General features: G+C 46.2%; 2 protein-coding genes across 4 annotated transcripts in view; one reads left to right on the top strand and one right to left on the bottom strand.

Moving 5' to 3' along the window:
- The window catches only part of LOC144891699 (uncharacterized), a 1,187,956-nt gene that overhangs the window by 886,810 nt on the left and 282,437 nt on the right, over positions 1–18,709 (bottom strand). The gene's annotated exons all lie outside the window — the stretch shown is intronic.
- On the top strand, positions 431–12,644 carry LOC137424606 (uncharacterized). Of its 3 annotated transcripts, none has more exons than XM_068112225.2 (8): positions 431–761; positions 3,250–3,477; positions 4,255–4,355; positions 5,877–7,488; positions 10,205–10,352; positions 10,511–10,606; positions 10,718–10,845; positions 11,502–12,644. In XM_068112225.2, exons 1-8 carry the CDS (start codon positions 742–744, stop codon positions 11,506–11,508), a joined length of 2,340 nt encoding a protein of 779 aa, XP_067968326.2. In that variant the 5' UTR covers positions 431–741; the 3' UTR covers positions 11,509–12,644. The 3 variants fall into 3 exon arrangements, with proteins under 3 accessions (XP_067968326.2, XP_067968327.2, XP_067968328.1); XM_068112226.2 differs by having other exon boundaries at positions 497–761; positions 3,316–3,477; XM_068112227.2 differs by lacking the exon at positions 3,250–3,477 and having other exon boundaries at positions 497–761.

The raw sequence follows: 18,709 nt of genomic DNA on the forward strand, positions 1-18,709 counted from the left end.
TATTTTAATCATGGAATTCGAGCACAGTGACCTGTGTAACGAGAGAAGCCACGTGTAAAGTTCAATAGAAAGTAATGAGTCATTTTCACTAATCTCACAAGTGGAATATAGTATCAACAATGGTGACAATCGCTCGTTCAAAAGGCAAAACAAATGGATTCACATTTTAAATGATCGTTTGGCTTGAAGATGTCCGGCCGAGCACAAAACACCTGCACGAAGCATACGGCACCTGTAAATAGGCACCACAAGCTCCACCATGTCACTTCTCAACTGCCAAACTCGTGCTGTCCCTTCTCCCAAGGACTGTGACACGAAGTGCGGTGGCATTCGAGCCAAGTATATGCGGCCAGGAAGTAGGCGTGGCGGTTCGCGTGATGCAACGGCCCTTAGCCAATGAGCGCGCCGAGTGCATGGCAGGTAGCCAATCGGGGTCAGCGGGTGGTGGGTGTAGGCGCTGAGAGTTGATAAAATCGCCGGCGAGGAGGAGACAGTCAGGTTTACTGGTGAGCTGCCTTTGCCTGTCAAGGGAGAAGCGAAAAAGGAATGCTCTTCGGGGAGATGAGTCGCAAGAAGAGCATGCGTGAGGAAGATCAGGAAGGAGCGCTAGAGCAGCGGTAGTGTGCGTGCGTGAAGGAGGGACCGCGGAATTTGAAGAGAAAGAGAAAACGGAGCTCGGTGGAGGGACCGGAGGAGCCAGAGCTGTACGTGCGTTCGCGTCGCTGCACGGATTACGTCTTCATGTTTTGCATCGAACACAGGTGAGGTCCACGTGTGTCTCCGAGGGGGGTCGTCGGGGTGGCCGACGGGATCGTTGACTCGGGACGCGTGTTTACAAGGGGCCCGGCCGACGTGGACCCCTCGGCGATCGCGAAGTCCGCGTCGTGCGTGCGGTGTCTCCTGTGCCATGTGCATCGCTCAGTACGTGCGTCGAGTGACAACGACGCGCTCGATGTGCGTGTAACGGGTTCCGTGGGCGGGGTGGGGATGCTCCTTCGGGGGTCCCCTCGACCTCCATTCGTCGAGCACCGCCGATGCAGGGGTAGAGTGACGCACACCACCATGATGTGCAGGTGCTACGTATGAGTAGCTAGGTACACGATCTCCGGTTTTGATGACGAATAGCAGAAGTTAAATGATAAATATCAATGAGTTCACAAAGAGGAGTTGCCCCTTAGTTTAATTTATTTTCCTGCAATCCCATCGAACAGACGTGTGTGGGTGATTACTTCAATTTTGGGGGATGGACTACAAAGGTTCCACGTTGGAGGTAGATCTTGAGCATTGATTGAAGATTATTATTTTTCTCAAGAACTGGGAACAATTAAAGTTGTACTCATGCTCCATAATTCAGGAATGAAGGAGGGAAGGAAGTTGCTGGTGAAGTAGGCTATCTATTTCAAGGATCTGTGCTTGGAAAAAAATTTTATTCATTTATTTGGTGAACAATACCTGATTGATGGCTTGATGGGGAAACGAAGATGTTGCTCTGGAATATGAAGGGGACCGATGTTGAGGAATGATAATATGGAGTGTGACGTGCAAAGGTTGCTCCTTTTAGTCGCACACATTGTCATGCCTCGGTGTGACATCCACGCTGTTTGCCCTCACCGTCTGTCTTGCTTCCTCTTCTCCCTAAAATTAGCTTCCAGCCGCCGAGTGCCGGTCGTGGCCTCTTCTCAACGTCGTCGAGTAAATATAGCTGGCCGGGGCCTCCTCGGGAAGGTCTCGGTGGTGATCGTGCAGCAAGCCCGGTTGTAGGGAAGGGGTCGTCCACCGCCCACCTCCAGTCGAAGACCACCACGTTTGGGTTCACCATGACCTGTAAGTGGAGTCGTCAATGGTCACCCGTGAAGACCTCAACGCCCAAGTCTGATGTGCTTCCAGGGCAATCCACCACCACGAAGAGCTCCACCATGAGGACTCCAACACAGTCAGCTTCATCATCGAGGATAACGAAGAACCGACTGTTACTCTCTTTCTTTGTGAAACATCCCCAAACGAAAATCCCATTTGGGTTTCAGGAAAGCAATGGAGTCAGAGGTGCTAGATCGAGGTATAGGCCAGTCTGCCATCGCCCTCATTGTGCGCTTCGTGATGGCTGAGAACACCTCGAGGAATTTGCTATATCGACTCGTGCCTACTCGTTAATTTATTCTATCGTTCTCTATACCTTGTGGATTCAGGCTCCTCTAACCCAGTGCTGCCATCTAGTGAGTTCACGAATAAACGACCTGATGATTTTGGTCACCTGGCGGCAATCACACAGTGCGATTTCTGCTCTCTCGTGGTTCTAGATACATTGGCTCGAAACCTTTTGTTTCACACTTTGCTTTTCCCTCCCTTGTACCTTGTACACTTGCGGCAATCCTCCATCGTGCCCACTGTCCTTTGGGTAAGATGCTTACCAATGGCATCCACTTGACTCTCATTAGAAATTTGCGGGCGTGTGATTTACAAGTAATGCTGTACGTTCCTGGCAACATTTAATCATTATACTGGTGTTCGACGGGTGACCAGTGATACGCAGGAAAAATGATGACGTCTCTGACTTCTTCTCATTTTGTTGCACCGAGTTTGCGGAAAAGGCGGTGAAAGCATTTTCGAGCAACAGATCTACAGGGGTGTCATCAAAAACTTGAAACCCTCATGTAAAACATAGGTGTTATAAACTATGAAGTGATGACATTTTTATTCATTTATTTTATTTTATTACTCTGATGAAGGGCAAGCGCTGAAAACGTCAACCGCATCTCGTTTCCTCCCGATGTAAACCGACGACAGCATATTTGCATTGCAGCATATTTGCATTGCAGCATCCGTTGAGTGTAATTTATTCTGTCATCGTGCAATGATTGCGAAGTGACCCTTTTATCGTGCCAATGCAGTGTGCGTTACTTGGTTCCGTCGTCGAGCGGTTGCTGATGTGGTCCGAGTAAATGGAGGCAAAACTAAGTACGATACGTCTGCGGGATTGTTTTCAGCACGTATCGATGCAGCCAAAAAAGGAAATTTTCATTAGTTTAAGCAGCACTAGCAGAGATTAGTGGGGGATGTGACAATTGTGACATGGCAGTGGTTATTGTCATGGAGAACTACAGGAGCAATGTTGTCAATATATCCGGGTCTCCAAATAGTATGTGGGACGTACGCGTCATTACATTCCGAGCCGAGAGTATGTCCTCTATCCTTTTTCACTTTCAAGTGTCATCCTTCTTCCATTCTCCCCTCATTTTGTTTGGGCTACAGTTCCAACAGCTGCTTGTGGCCTGGAAAGGAACGCCGCAACCTGTTTGTCAACCATATTTCTCGCAGAGTGGTCGACACTCGTCCGGAGCACGACTCTTCCACCCTGCAGGCACTTTCCAGCAGCGCCTTAGCTTCCCAATGCTGCCTTCAGCAGCCGCAGGGTGGCCGACAGCACGTGTCGTCATCACCCCGGCCCATCGATTTCCAGCACACCCGTCACCATGACCTGTAAGTCGGAAAAAAAAAATTAAAGCCGTCGAGATCGGTTACTTTTTCTCTGTCCGGCTTTAAGAGGTTGATAACAATTTTGCCAAAATATCAGCACGGCCTACTTGATGCCAAAGATCGATTTGTCGCTCACACAAAGCACTAGGCATTTTATTTGGCAAAGCAGTCGAACACACGATCCTTTTGGATTTCCGTTTCTTTGGGAAGTGCTTGGCTGTGCTGGGGGTTGAACGTGTGGTTTGGAATGTTAACAGAAATCCACCGTATTCTGTGAGGGAATCCCTCCTGGAAAATTGATCGCATATTTCCTTTAGTCTCCGATGTAGGTGTATTTTTTTAACAGCTGTAAGTCATTAGTTTATCACTTGCCTGGGGAGCTGTTTGACGAAAGATGTTTGAAGGGGTTTCTGCCTTTTTCCATTTCATCGAGTGGGTTGTCTATGATTAATGCCGAACACAAGAAAGGGTACACGTCTTCCTGGTCTGGCCTTAGCCAGGCCTTGCGTATTCTCTGCACATGCTCTGTTGTCTTTCTTTTTAGAATATGTTGATGTTTTAAATATTTTGTGTGCTTTCATTTGCATTGCTTCAATACTCCAATTTAAGTGCGAGGGTACATTCTAACCATTGTAAAGATTCCCTAGTTTATTGGCTTGTTGGAAAGCGCAGTTGGATCGAGGGTTGCTTTTTAACATGGGTCTAAATAGGGTAAAACCCTGGGCCAAGACTTTTGGATTTGATGTAACTCGCACTAAACCTTAATAATTGGTGCTGCAGGCCCCGAGCCGGAAACCCCATGGGCTCGACGGACGCTCTCATCCTGTCGGAATCCCAGGCCCAGGCTTGTCTCTCCCCTCAGCTCTGCAGCAAAAACGCAAGTAAGCTTGCCACTGTCTGGCATTGTGTGACTTTGAAACGCTATGTAAGCACTAACGCACCTCATCACCTGACAGGAACCAATTCGTTTGTAAGGCAAGCACCCATCAGCCAAAAGATTTCTTGTCTGGCTGGATTCCAGTGTCGGTCGGCTGCTATGTGTGGTGCTGGGCCCCTTGCCTGGCATGTTTTTAGCACCTTTTGACCTTTTGGTATCTTCCCTTGTGCCTTTGTTTTAAGAAAGGAGCATTCAAATGCCACTGGTTTTGGAGCAGAAATACAGAAAAAATATTTTTAATGGATTACCGCATCTGGCTCAACATGCAAGAATGCAGGCCCACTGCTTTGTGGAGACGTAGCTCGGGTTGGCTGCTTTGTACTGTCCCATCGCTGCTCTTGCATACTGCCCTGTGGCATTTGAAACGCCGGAAACTCCGCCTCTGCCGCACCGCAAACAGATCGATTACAGTGTGCTTGAATTGCAATGTGTTCCATTTTCATTCATGAAAAAGCTCCGCACATGGACGTGTGTGTTTGTGTTTTTGTGTTCGTTTGAGGATTAGCCGAGTGCGTTGTGAAATGACTGAGTGCAGTGCTCGATTAAAATAAGTGAAACTTTTGTGTTCCATTTTAATTTTGCTAATGGCGTGACATTTGTTTTGCTGTACGTGCGATGCACAACCAAAGCCTTTGTGCTTGGATTTGGCCTCTTGGCAAATGATGCGCAAGTGTTTCCCTTATTATAACAACAATGTTTGATGTTTTGTTTTGAATCCAAGTTTCAACTTTTTGGGATTTTTTTTTCCTTCATTTTAATACAAATGACCTTTTTAACGTTGCTAGCAATGTTGCAGCAGTCCAGAGTACCTAATGAGACGAGTATGTTCCATTTTACTGAGTCGTTACAACAAAACGGCCAACTGTGAGAACAAGTCGACTAGATTTGACAATTTAAATTCGAATTTCTTAACTCGCTTATGTCCTTAGCCTGGTGTTGGCTTAGCGGTTAGGGTGCCGGCTTGGGATCCTAGGATCCTGGGTTCGAATCCCGGTCGATCGCTAAATTAACACCAGGGGGGTTGACTCAGCCTGTCATCCTTCCGAGGTCAGCAAATTGAGTACTAGCTTGCTGGGATGAATGATCCCGGTGTGTAACCCGGTTTAGAATAGGTACACCGTATCCCTGCGCATCGTAAGAGGCGACTAAGGGTTGGCGTCAGGAAAGGCATCCGGCCATAAAAAAAAACTGCTTCAAACAAGGAACCATGATTGTCATGGTGCCCGCAAGGCTAACCCCCGCTCTAGCGGGGAAAATGGCTTTAAAACAATCATTCATATTCATTCATTAACTCGCTTATGTCCTCTTACAAATGTAATAACTTATGCCAGCAATCATTCACCAATTCATTTTGGTATTAAAATACCTTGAAAGTGATGTTGTATTCCTGAAGTCAAAAGCTGCTGATGTTGTAATGTAGCCTGTTGGCCTCTTCCAAGCCGTCTAATCTACCTTTTTGCACCAGGGCTCCACGCTACAGATGAAACGGGCGAATGCAATGGTGATGATACGAATCACAAGAAGGTTCCTTTTCGCAAGTACTGCCAGCTGAAATGCTGCAAGACTGTGGTGCCAGCCGTGCATACCGGAGCAAGATCATTTGGTGAGCTGGAGAGATTTGTGACGAGGGAATTACCTGGAGAAGCACAAGACTATGGAGATCGTGAGCAAGTTTCGGCCATAAGTGAACTAGAGCGTGATGCTGCAGCCGTCTCTCTGGCGGATGATTCCATGTTAGATGGTCTGACCCAGGGCCAAACCAAGGTTGCACGTGTGGGAAGGGTGAGAGATCAAAATGGCAACCATTTGACTCGCTCGGGACCTGATAAACACGGCCTTGTTCCATGCTGCGGTAGTGAGAGCTGCACTTGCTGCAATCGGGTAGCTGAGAATGCCATGAGGCCAGGGCAGCTAGGATCAGCATTGGATCGGGATGGCCATCCACTGCTGCAGCCATCTATGGCTGTTACAAAAGAACCACAAGCACATTATGCAGAGGACCATCGGGGTATTGCCTCCGAAACGGACTCTGTGTTATGTGAAAGCACCACTGGCTCCACAACAGACCTTTTGGCAAGTTTCTATGCATGTGGTCAAGGTTTTGGCAACACCAACCGAGGTTATGAGACCGACAGTGAGAGCCGGACGGATGTTGAAACGTCAAAGGAACCTGGCACGGAAGTTTTGCGGCGCAATCTTCGGGATGGTGCGAAGAAGCGCAGGCAGGTGTGCCGCACGACTCGTGCTTCTGCGCCAGCCAGCTGTGACTCAAAAGTTCTAGCCGATGATAGGCCTGAGGTACCACCACGTTTGCCGATTCCACCATTGCCTGCCAAACGCAATGGATATAGCCGTTGGTCTGCAGAGGTTTCTTCATACATGTGGCCAAAGGAATGCCCAAGTGGGGTGGGAAAGGTGCTGCTGCGTGAGTCTTTATCCTGGGGCGGTGATGCTGACCGTCTTCCCAGAATACCTTTGTTGGAGGCAACCGAAAGCAATCCCAGTAGCCCTTGCAAGACCCGCTTGCGAGAGTCTCTGTCTTGGGGCTGTGAAAGTGAGCGTTTTCCCCCAGCGCACTTCATGTGTGACTCCCCTTTACTGCGGGACAGCTCTCGTAGTCCACCACAAACTTTTCAGGACCGACCACCACGTGTACCACCTCGTGGTGGTTGTAGTAGTGAAGCGGGTGCTTGGGGGAGTGATTCTGAAGAGGGTGAGCGAATGATCCGTACGCGGCATTCGCCGTCATGGGTCTGCGAAGGAGAGTTTCCACCTCGTCTTCCGCCCCGTGAGCCAATGTCACCTCCTCTGTCACGTACACCAAGCCCCAAGGGGTTTATGCCTGCAGTGCCACCGTCTGTCTCACTGTCATCTTCACCCCAAAGTGGCACACGTCCGATGCCTCCAACACAAAGTTTTGCCTCGGATCCCAAGTTTGCAACAGTTGGCTTGGGTAAAGAGAAGACGTGTTGTCTGGCTTCTCGTGGCCCATGCATCCTTCCTATAATCAAGGATGGAAAGAAACAAAGCAATACCCACTACTACTTGCTGCCAGAAAGGCCTGCATACCTGGACCGGTGAGGCCTAGACTGATTTTTTTTTCTTGTGTCTCTATACAATTAGATATCGGTGCATGTTCTGCTTTGATGTGAACATTTTCAGATGTTCTATTTAGTTGAGAAAAAGTAGTAAATCCATGTGACTAGGCAGAATCGTTAAGGCTTTCATCGTTTTCTTTTTGACTTGTGAAATATTTATCCCTTGGGGATAACATCATTGAGATTGAGAGGGGAAAATCAAGATGCAATTTTGCATTTAATGAAAATAGAAAATTTATTGGATTTACCCAAAACGACAACCCCAGAGTCTATGGGCATGCCTGCATTTGTTTGCATCATTATTGAACACACGTTTCTACGTTGAAGTTCTGTCAGCAAGGCAGATCGGCTTAAACATATGACCAGGCTCGTATACTGTATATGCCATGTAACTTAAAGGGTACTTTGATCAAATCCAGCATTTGCATAACTCTGCATGCCATTGGTGATGTGTTAATGGATTCACCAATCAAGAAGTTAACTAGAACGGGCACTCGGTAGAGCGCATACCTTCGCCGCAGCTACTGTTCTGTACTTGGCATGGGAGTGTAGGGAACAGAACAGTGAACAGTTTGGTGCTGATTTCATGCAAATCGGATAAGAATTGACCGAGTTATGACAAAAAACGCACATTTTGCAAGGTCGTGACCCCCCTGACCTTTGACCCCCAACCGCTAACAAGGGTAATGTCTTCACTGGGTCATGTCGTATATCACAAGATCGGGCATTGAATTCTGAACATTTTGGCATTAGTTGCATGCCAATTGGATAAAAATTGACCACGCTATGGTAAAAATACGATTTTGACCTTTTCGTGACCTTGACCTTGACCTTTGACCCGAGTGCTCCCAAAATCTAATCAAATGTGTCCCGTATAATAACCAATCATCCCACCAAATTTCATGCAATTCGGTTGAATACTTTTTGAGTTATGCGAATAACATACACACACACACACACACAGACATACAAATAAATACACAGCGATCAAAACATAACCTTCCGCTTTTGCGAAGGTAATCAGATGGGAGAATGCTTTCAAAGAGATCATGTAGGCCCTGAGATATTTTTTTCTTTCTGTTAATGAATTTCGTATTGTTTCTGAAACCCATTTCCAAAAATGACATTTTCACTTGCTGTCAAATTTCTCTGAAATCCATCCTTTTCCTTAGGAAAATGACAGCGTTTCCAAGGTTTTCCAAATTGGTATCTCTGTGCCCGCCATATTGCGATTCCACAAGTGCAGCACTGCTTGCACCACTAGGTGCTGAGAACCGATTACCATTCTTATTTCAATAGTGGCAAAGACAAATCAAAGCGGATGCCATTAATGAGTATTGCAATCAAAGCAGTGCAAGTGCCGAGTGGACATTAGATGGTGAATTTGATTCGGAGAAGTTCGAAGGCAATGTTGCGGCTGATTCCTACATGCTTATTAATGCGGATCCCTGGTAATTAGGTCACATTTTCTTGCAAGCAAATTATACGCTTTGGCATGCCTTCTGAGAGCTCAGTGTGCAGGCCTCTTGGGGGTTGTTCCCACTTTGTCCCGGGTGGATTTTCACGTCTCCTGCTGTGGGCGAGATTGTAGGAAAAAGTGGTCTAATACTCCTTAAGTGGCCGAAGCTTTCAATCAAACTGTTTGGACCTTTGTGTTCCGAGAACAGTTTACCAGTATGCAAAGAAAAACCGAAAGCAAAAGCAATCTTTCTGAACTTGTTCTGCATGTAAGGGTGAAAGTGCCCAAGCCCAGGAAATTAACTCCGTGCAATCTGCACCTTTTTTGGTCCAAGTTGATAAGTTGGTATATCTTGGCCACTCAAACATTCCATGGCCATCCGATGACAGTATATCACACCCTACAGCTGTTTTGTGTTTTATTGTTATTAGTTTCAGTCATTATCATGGGCTGACAGGATGACCTGAAGGTATGCACACTCACCTTTAAGCTGTTTAACCAGGTTCAAATCCCGCCCCAGCTATAAACTGTCATCCCGGTGATTCACAGGCAGAGGGTGATTCATCAATGAGTGTGCCGTCCCTCGGATGGATGTTAAACAGGTGTCTCCTCTGCCAGCATTAGTTGGTGGGCGTCAAATACCCCACGGTGTCCTTTACGAAGACTAGGGGAGCTATTGCCTGCACCGTGGCCAAATTCCTGCCCCGATTCAGTAGAGGGCATTTCATCAGCAGCACAGCCGTGCCCCGTCAGCCAATGATGCTACCCCGCAGCCTTGTGCTGCATACGAACAGAGAAGTCATTATCATAGCACCCTATGAGAGTCAATTATATAAATAAATTTCAGCCTGAGAAGTACATTCAGCAGGGGATGTCACCCTCAAAATTACCAATCTAAAAAATGACCGTGATTGTAGAACCCATGGATTATTCTGGTGGTAAATTGCATTAACTGAATGTAAATTTTATATTGTACTGCGAAATTATATTTGCTTAATGGCATACATCTTTGATTTGACCTTAACCAACAGTATTGGCAAAAAGGACTGCAAAGCATTTTGATGGCAAAACAAAATGCTCACCAAGTTCTCGAATCAAGGGAACCTTAACAGATGCATCTATATTGTAGGTGTTTGGGTTAGGGGAGAGAAGGGGGAAGTTGCAGGGGGGTTACAAAAATGCAGTGTCCATCAAGATACCACTTTGTTGGGTCAATTTGAGTTGCTGTGTCTGTAGGTACGAGCGATTTTTCCGGGAGAGTGATACGGAGGACAAAGACCAGGGGTTGGTGGTTGCTGAGACCCGACCTGGTGCAGAGAACTGTGATGATGCGGTGCTAGGTTGCCATAGTGATGCTAATTTGGTGCAGGACAAGATCAGACAGGTATGTATGTCCACAATCTTTGCTGTAAAGTTCAGCTACTTTGGAAGAATGGGGGGGAAGAGGGGAAGGGGAGAGGTTTGCTGCATCATTATAGCAATAGACCTCATGGCGCAATTATCCGGTTCATGTGGGTGTTCTTTACTCTACTTTGTTGGCAGGTGCTGGAAAGTGTGCATGGCGTGACGACAGAGGAGAGCCAGACAGCACTGCAAGCCCACGGCCGAGATGTGCCACAGGCGGTACACTACCTCAAAGTAATCAATCATTCGCAGAGTTCAGATTTTCTACAGCTTGGCAGTATCTTCTACATTGTGATCTTTAACCATGTGTCTCTTCTTGTCTGCCATTTATTTGCTTCTCTGCAGGTAGAGCAACTTTTCCGCCTGAGCATAGCCACACGCCCAGAGTGCCAGCGGGTTCTTGAGCACTTTTCTGGTAACCTAGAGCGTGCCAGTTCGCACCTCCTGGAGAGCTGCACATTAGCAACACACCGGTACGTGCAATTCTATTTGCAATGTCACGCTCGCTCTCGATGTTTTGGCAAACTGAGCAATGGGAAATTTTCATTTTCCTGATCCACAGTTTTTACCCTCGTCAGAGGAGCGGGTATTGCATTTGAGTCTGTCTGTCTGTCTGTTTGTTTGTCTGTTTGTCCACACAGAATAAATATGATTTTCTCTGCAACCATTAGTACGATTGACAGGAAATTTTCACCATAGATGCAACTCCTCCTGTATAATTGTTTTGATAATTATGATGTCATATGTCACGTGGTATGGGCGCCATCTTGGAAAAACCGAAAAACGTTGCACTTCTATATCTCCAAAAGCACTGCATATAAAAAATTGAGACATGGCTCATTGTAAAGAACTCTCCATGGGGAATAACATATGTTGATGATGTCATAGGTCCCTCCATTATGACGTCATGATTCGACTAGTACAAAACTTCATCCGATCAAGATGAAATTTCTTGAGCGTAGTCTAGGGACAAATTGAAAAAAAAAATCATGATGACGTCATCGGCCACATGGTTCGGCCGCCATATTTGTTTTAACACGAGCCTTAAAAACCACTAAAAACACGTCCTGGCGAGGGTCTGCAATCTTTGATTGCTCTTTCTTGTTTTATTTTTGCATTTCTGTTCTAGACATTGAAATCTTGTGCACTTCTCGATGATATCAAAAGCAAATGGCTGTGCGCCGAACAAAGTTGAACTTGGAATGGACGCTGGAGAGAGACGTCTCAAGATGGAGCTGGATGCTCGCATCCTCTGGAAGCATGTGGCTTTGACACCCTGTCCACAGAGCTGTCAACGAAAGAAATGGCCGTTTCACAAGCAATCCGCCAGTTTCCCTGGTGATTGGACTATGTAGCACCACATCACATGACCCTCCCTGTGGACCATTGGCTTCACCTGTGAAATCCGCGTGGAAGGATCGTTGCCTGCTGGACATCAGGAGGCGTTTATACGGGAGTAGCTACCATTCCTGGGACGGTGAACTGCTGACACCGTCCAAAGGCTCCCCTTTATGAGTGATTGGATTTCTGAAATATGCCCGACCGCGGCGCGTCACTTTCTTAATAATGATGCTCGAAGGTGATTCAAAAAAATAAAGTATAATTTTCATTACACACTGCTGCTGTAGAGATGAAATATATTTAATTTGTATTATTTGTGGCAAATTGCTACGAGATTTTTGGTGTTCTGAAGACAATTTTGTTGTCGTTTTTATGTTTGAAAACTTATTTATGTTTATGGAGCTATACATATTGGTGATGTAACTGTTCCTACCCGTATTGGCCTGGTCGTCGCATATCGGGTCCTGTGTTAATGTTCTGTTCTCTGTTAGCGTGGCATCTCAGCAAGCACACTGCAAAGGTCAGACCAAAGTCGGAATTGCCATGTGAGGTGGACTTTGTTACATGTGAAGTCCTGCACTGCAGGGGGTCCATTTATTTGGTCTGAAACCTCATTGCAGGTTACCAGAAGGGAACTCAAATTTTAACCTCAGAAAACGAGCAGTATTTGTGTAAAAGTCGTTGTGGGTTGTGGGTGAGGAGTGTTTCTCGTCTCCACTTCACAGGTGAGAAATGCATTCCAACCTTGTCCTCAATCTGTCTTTCGTATCCCACGAGGGTGTCGAGTCGAGGGGGAAATCGACTGTTGGAAAAGTTGTTTGGAGTGAGCTTTCAGGTTGAGGGAGAGATGTTGCTGGTGATTTGATCATTTATATGCTTGCTGTCCTGATTTGAAGTTCTTTTAATTCCAAAATAAAAGTCTCGTATTTTACGAAGGTAGTGGTGCTACAATGACTCGCAGACAATACCTGATTTTAAAAAGGTGAAGCCTCTAGGTTTCTAACTGCATCTAATCAAAGGCTACTCGTAATTGTGCCTTTGTGATGGTGGGTCTTTCTCCTATCTTGTAATATATGTTGTTTTTTTTTGTTTTTTTGTGTGCGTGTTAGCCGTTTCTTGCTTTGTCGCGAGTCCTGACTCTGCTGTGAAATCTATTTAGTTGCTCTTTATTGCAGCTCTCCTTTGCATGTGTGCAAATAATTAGGGAAATGGCAGTACTGTATTTGCTGTCGATTACCATTTCTGTGGTTATTAGTCGGGTCCACATGATTGGCTAATAGCAGTGTATTGCAAGGTTAAAGGTCAGATAGAATCCTTGTGTGAGCTGTTTCTTGAAGGCCTTGAGGAGCTCTGAATTTTTTTTTTTTTTTTCCATGTGCATAGATCATTAGGCTAGTGGAGGAGCTAGATCCACTCTGAGGACTTGCAAGTCCCAAGCAAACATTCCCATTTGTCTTTGGCATGACGAGCTGATTATTACATACACTCGCAGCAAGATGGGTGCGATTAAACCAGTTTGTCTGCAGTTGGAGCTGAAATGTAGTTGAGGAATTTGATCTAATCGTTGGCAGTTTAATTTTATGAAGTGCTCTGATAATATTGTTTGCAAAACTAAAAATGCAAACCTTTAGAAGTGTTGCATTTTGTGCTATATATTTGCATGGATGTCCTTCTGTGAGCTCGGCAGGTTCGTTTGAGATACGTAATTATCTCCGCCATCTGCGATGGACCGAGGTTTTGTTTTCACCCCTGTCTGTTTGCTTGTTTGTTTGCAGGATATCTCAAAGTTGGGGACGGATTTGGATGAAATTTGGTGGGCAGGTTGGGTGTGCGACAAGAACGAAGCGGTTGATTTTGGTGAAGATCCGAATCCGGATACGAGAATTTATTTTTATTTTGACGTGATTCTTCACCATTGAGTGATGGGGCCAAAAACGACATATAGCATGATATTTCAAAAAGTTGTGGACGAGTTGTGACAAAATTAGGTGGGTGAGTTGGTTGGTTGACGTGGACCGTGGACAACAAGCCGATTTGATTTTGGTGCAGGTCTGGATTCATATCCGGCCTATCGGTAGGATACACAACGTAAACTTTTAGTGTGGCAAAGGTATGTGCTCTACCGAGTGACGTTCCAGTTAATGTTTTCATACCATGCCAAGAGTGACCTCTAGAATCCTGTATCACAGCATTCTCACCTTTGCTTCAAGACTCAAGATCCTTAGAAAGTTCTCTGTTTGCATAGGAGGTGTCATATCATTTCCTCACCCCCCCCCCCCCCCAACTCCCATCAGCCTCCACTCCCCCCTCCCCCACCACGATATTAGTATGTACCCCTTGTAGAAAATATTAGAACGTGACCTCATAATTACCAACATAACTATTGAATTTGTGATTTTTTTTCTTTGGTGTAAAACAAATAGAAGCATATGGCTTCCCATTTATTATGTAAGCATGTTGGTGGGATGGTTAGAGCTAGTGTGTAAAGGGAAAGATGACCTATTCGTTTGAGGATATGAGGGTTATGGAGGAGGGAGAAGAATGTGGCAGAGTTAATGAAAAAAGAAAGTGACGTCACGACAAGGTCGTTCTTTTTATTTGGGGGAGACTATCCCATGGTTACAGGACATGATCTGGGAATGTGCAGCAGATTTTCAGCAATTACGGTGGTAAAAGGGTGACTGCAAATGTATGGGAAGGTAAGAGGGGAGTGAAAAGGCTTTCCCTCCACCGTAAAATGAGCCTCATCAGTCATCAGCTAGACTACGGATTTTTATGTTAAGAAAATAGGCCTTTTATGTTTTGAAAAGTGGAATTTTTTTTTTTTTATGTGAAAAAATCCCGAAATATTTTTTTCCCCCGTTTTATTCATTTTTTATTATTACCAAGTTTTTCAGAAATCAGTCAAAAAAAGAACAAAAAATGGTAAGCTTTTTCCTCCACAACATTAAGCACTCGTAAAAAATGACGTTCAGGTACCTTTATTGCAACCACATTGTTTGATAAGTAGAGGACTAGAAGAAATTGACAAGACCCTTTTAGGAACGGTTAAAGTAGGTGTTTGAAATCATTATCTTGGTAATGTTCTCCTTGGTGAGGTGGTGTCGGCGGTCGGTGAGGACGTTTCTGTAGACGGAGAAGGACCTTTCCACGTCGACGCTGACGATGGGGCAGTACCTCAAGAGGGGGATGTCGGCAAGCTTGACTCCAGCCGGCACACCAACCTCAGATCCGTGCTGATCTCCATCCACGATCAAAGCCACTGTCCTCAGCACACCAATGTCGGGATTGCGCTGCAGCACCGCCTTGAACTTGGTGAGCAGGATCTCCTTACGGCAGCCTCGGATCTTTTTGAGCTCCTCCTTGGCCTGATCAAGGAGCTGGAAGGCCTTGGCCAGCTCCATGCCGGCCTCCTCCAGCTGCTTAAGGATCTTCGGGATGAACGACACGTGGGCATTTAAGAAGACCAAACTGAGCTTGATGTCTGCCTTTCCGAACAGGTCCTTGGCACTCCGGATTGCCATCGCGTCGTCATCGTTCAGCTGGTCCACAATGTCCTTGACGGCCTCAAAGTGCTCGGCGTAAAACACCGCGGCGTCGATCCACGTCCCCCACCGAGTCAGAATGGGTTCCGGGGGGAGAGAAAGATTGGGCTGCTGCTCCTTCCAAAAGACAACACGCGACGGGGCTTTGACGAACACCTTCATCGTGGCAATCAGGTCGTTGACGTCCTTGAACATTTCTCGGACTGTCTCGCAGACACGGTGGAGCGCGTGGGCAACGCAAGTCACATGCAGCAAGTCCGGGAAGAGTTCCTTCAGGGCATGGCCGGCCTTGATCATATAGGCCGCGGCGTCGCTGACGAGGACCTTGAGGCACTCCGGCTTTAAATCAGGCCAAAGATAGCGCAGCGTGTCATTGACTGCGCACACGATCTCCCCAGAGTTGGTCTTCTCCAGAAACATGCACTGGACGAGGTGGGGACGAAAGTACCCCTCCTTGGACAAGCGTCCCGCGATGATGTTGGCCACATATCGACCTGCCGAATCGGTCGTCTCGTCGACGGACAGCCAGATGGGCTGCTGTCCGAGGTCGGCACGGATCCCCGGCAAGGCCTCGTCATAGCACTTGTCGAGGTAGTGCTTTCGAATCCAGCTTTCATCGGGGATCTGGAGAGTGATGTGCTTCTCCAGGAACGACCGGAGGGCAGGGTTTTCCAATTTCGACCATGGGATGCCAGCGGCCAGCATGGCCTGGCACAGCTCCTGAGCCACGACGTCGCACTTGTGCCTCTTTCCGCCACCAAAGTCCTCCATGGTGGCTTGCGTGACCGTCCTCTTCTTCTTCAAGGCCAAGTTGCTCTTGTGGCGGTCTCCTCGGACATGTTGGGCCAGCTCAGACTTCTGCTTCACCCGGAAAGTCTTTTCACAAGCTCGACAGAAAGCCGTGTCACTCGACACGTACTTGAAGGTGGCCCCATCGCCGCCAGCGTTGAATTCCTTCAGCCACTTGTCACGAAGAGCAGCACTCATCTTGATAGGAGACTTGTTCACACTTTGTGTACACTCTCTCACTGTAGTACACCGCCTCACTGCTGTACACGCTGGGGACGCAACGCACGCAAGTGGACGCAACGTTTTGTTTTTGAGATCGATCGCAGTTAAAAATTTCGATCGCAGTTTAAAATTTCGAAAAATTCCCTAATTTTTTTTAGCGTTGCCAGACATTTTCGACCAAAAAGGGCATTTTATTTTATTTTTCCCGAAAAAGGGCGAAATTCTTTTTTTCTCCGAAAATAGCAAAATAATTTTTTTGCGCGCAAAAAAGCCGTTTTATGTGAAAAAATATTTTTTATTTTTTCACATAAAAATCCGATGTGCAGTCATCACAGACGATCGTGAGGAGCCTTTTCCACCTGTGGCATCCAAGACCACCTTTGTTCCTGGTTCACAGAGCCCCTTTGCGCACGTGTTCGATCAACGCCCTCAACAGATTCTCCCAGTGGAGCCTGGAGTGCCCCAAGTGCAGCACCTTGACCTCCATATGTAAAATTAATGACATGATGCCCAACAAAACTTTTCATCTTTGCATATACAGTGCATTCAGAAAGTATTCAGACCCCTTCACCTTTTTCACATTTTATTATGTTGCAGCCTTATGCTGAAATCGTTTAAATTCATTTTTCCCCTCATCAATCTACACTCAATACCCCATAATGACAAAGAGAAAAGAGGATTTTAGAAAGTTTTGCAAATTTATTGAAAAGAAAAAACTGAAATATCACATTTACATAAGTATTCATAGCCTTTGCTATGACACTTGAAATTTATCTCAGGTGCCTACCATTTCTCTTGATCATCTTTGAGATGTTTCTACACCTTGATTGGAGTCCACCTGTGGTAAATTCAATTGATTGGACATGATTTGGAAAGGCACACACCTGTTTATATAAGGTCTCACAGCTGACAATGCATATCAGAGCAAAACCCAAGCCATGGGGTCGAAGGAACTGCCTGCAGAGCTCAGAGACAGGATAGTGTCGAGGCACAGATCTGGGGAAGCCTACAAAAAAAATCTCTGCTGCATGAGAAGGTTCCCAAGAGCACAGTGGCGTCCATAATTCTTAAATGGAAGAAGTTTGGAACAACCAGGACTCTTCCTAGAGCTGGCCGCCCGGCCAAACTGAGCAATCGGGGGAGAAGGACCTTGGTAAGAGGTGACCAAGAACCCGATGGTCACTCTGGCTGAGCTCCAGAGATCCTGTGTGGAGATGGGAGAAACTTCCAGAAGGACAACAATCACTGCAACACTCCACCGATCTTGGCTTTATTTCAGAGTGGCCAGACGGAAGCCAAACAGTTCAATCCTGGTTTCATCAGACCACAGAATCTTGTTTCTCAGTCAGAGAGTCCTTTCGGTGCTTTTTTGAAAACTCCAAGTGGGCTTTCATGTGTCTTTCACTGTTGAGAGGCTTCCGTCTGGCCACTCTACCGTAAAGCCCAAATCGGTGGAGTGTTGCAGTGATGGTTGTCCTTCTGGAAGTTTCTCCCATCTCCACACAGGATCTCTGGAGCTCAGCCAGAGTGACCAGCGGGTTCTTGGTCACCTCTCTTTCCAAGGCCCTTCTCCCCCGATTGCTCAGTTTGGCCGTGCGGCCAGCTCTAGGAAGAGTCCTGGTTGTTCCAAACTTCTTCCATTTAAGAATTATGGAGGCCACTGTGCTCTTGGGAACCTTCAATGCAGCAGAAATTTTTTGTAGGGTTCCCCAGATCTGTGCCTCGACACAATCCTGTCTCTGAGCTCTGCAGGCCGTTCCTTCGACCTCATGGCTTGGTTTTTGCTCTGATATGCATTGTCAGCTGTGAGACCTTATATAAAGAGGTGTGTGCCTGTACAAATCATGTCCAATCAATTTAATTTACCACAGGTGGACTCAAATCAAGGTGTAGAAACATCTCAAAGATGATCAAGAGAAATGGGAGGCACCTGAGCTAAATTTCAAGTGTCATAGCAAAGGGTATGAATACTTATGTAAATGTGATATTTCAGTTTTTTCTTTTGCAAAACTTGCTGACATTCTGTTTTCTCTTTGTCATTATGGGGTATTGAGTGTAGATTGATGAGGGAAAAAATGAATTTAAACGATTTCAGCATAAGGCTGCAACATAACAAAATGTGAAAAAAGTGAAGGTGTCTGAATACTTTCTGAATGCACTGTATGTCTTATATGATACTCTATCACAATGACGAAGGACCAGCAGCTGCTTTCCCCTCTGCAGACCTAAAAAAGATCTGACACCTGGAACATGTGATTCAATCTAGTCAAGACAAATCTCATACTTGCACCTTGTCTTACCGTCGGTAGATTATTTGTGATTCCACCTTTCTACTTCCTTTATGATTGGAAGATCTCGTCCCTTGAACTTCTGGGTCGCACCACAAGTGCCGACATCTCCTGGGCAAACCATGCATCAAAACTGCCTTTAAGAACCAGCC

The sequence above is a fragment of the Myxine glutinosa genome, chromosome 4 (assembly GCF_964187855.1).
Source record: "Myxine glutinosa chromosome 4, kmMyxGlut1.1, whole genome shotgun sequence".
Lineage (NCBI taxonomy): Eukaryota > Metazoa > Chordata > Myxini > Myxiniformes > Myxinidae > Myxine > Myxine glutinosa.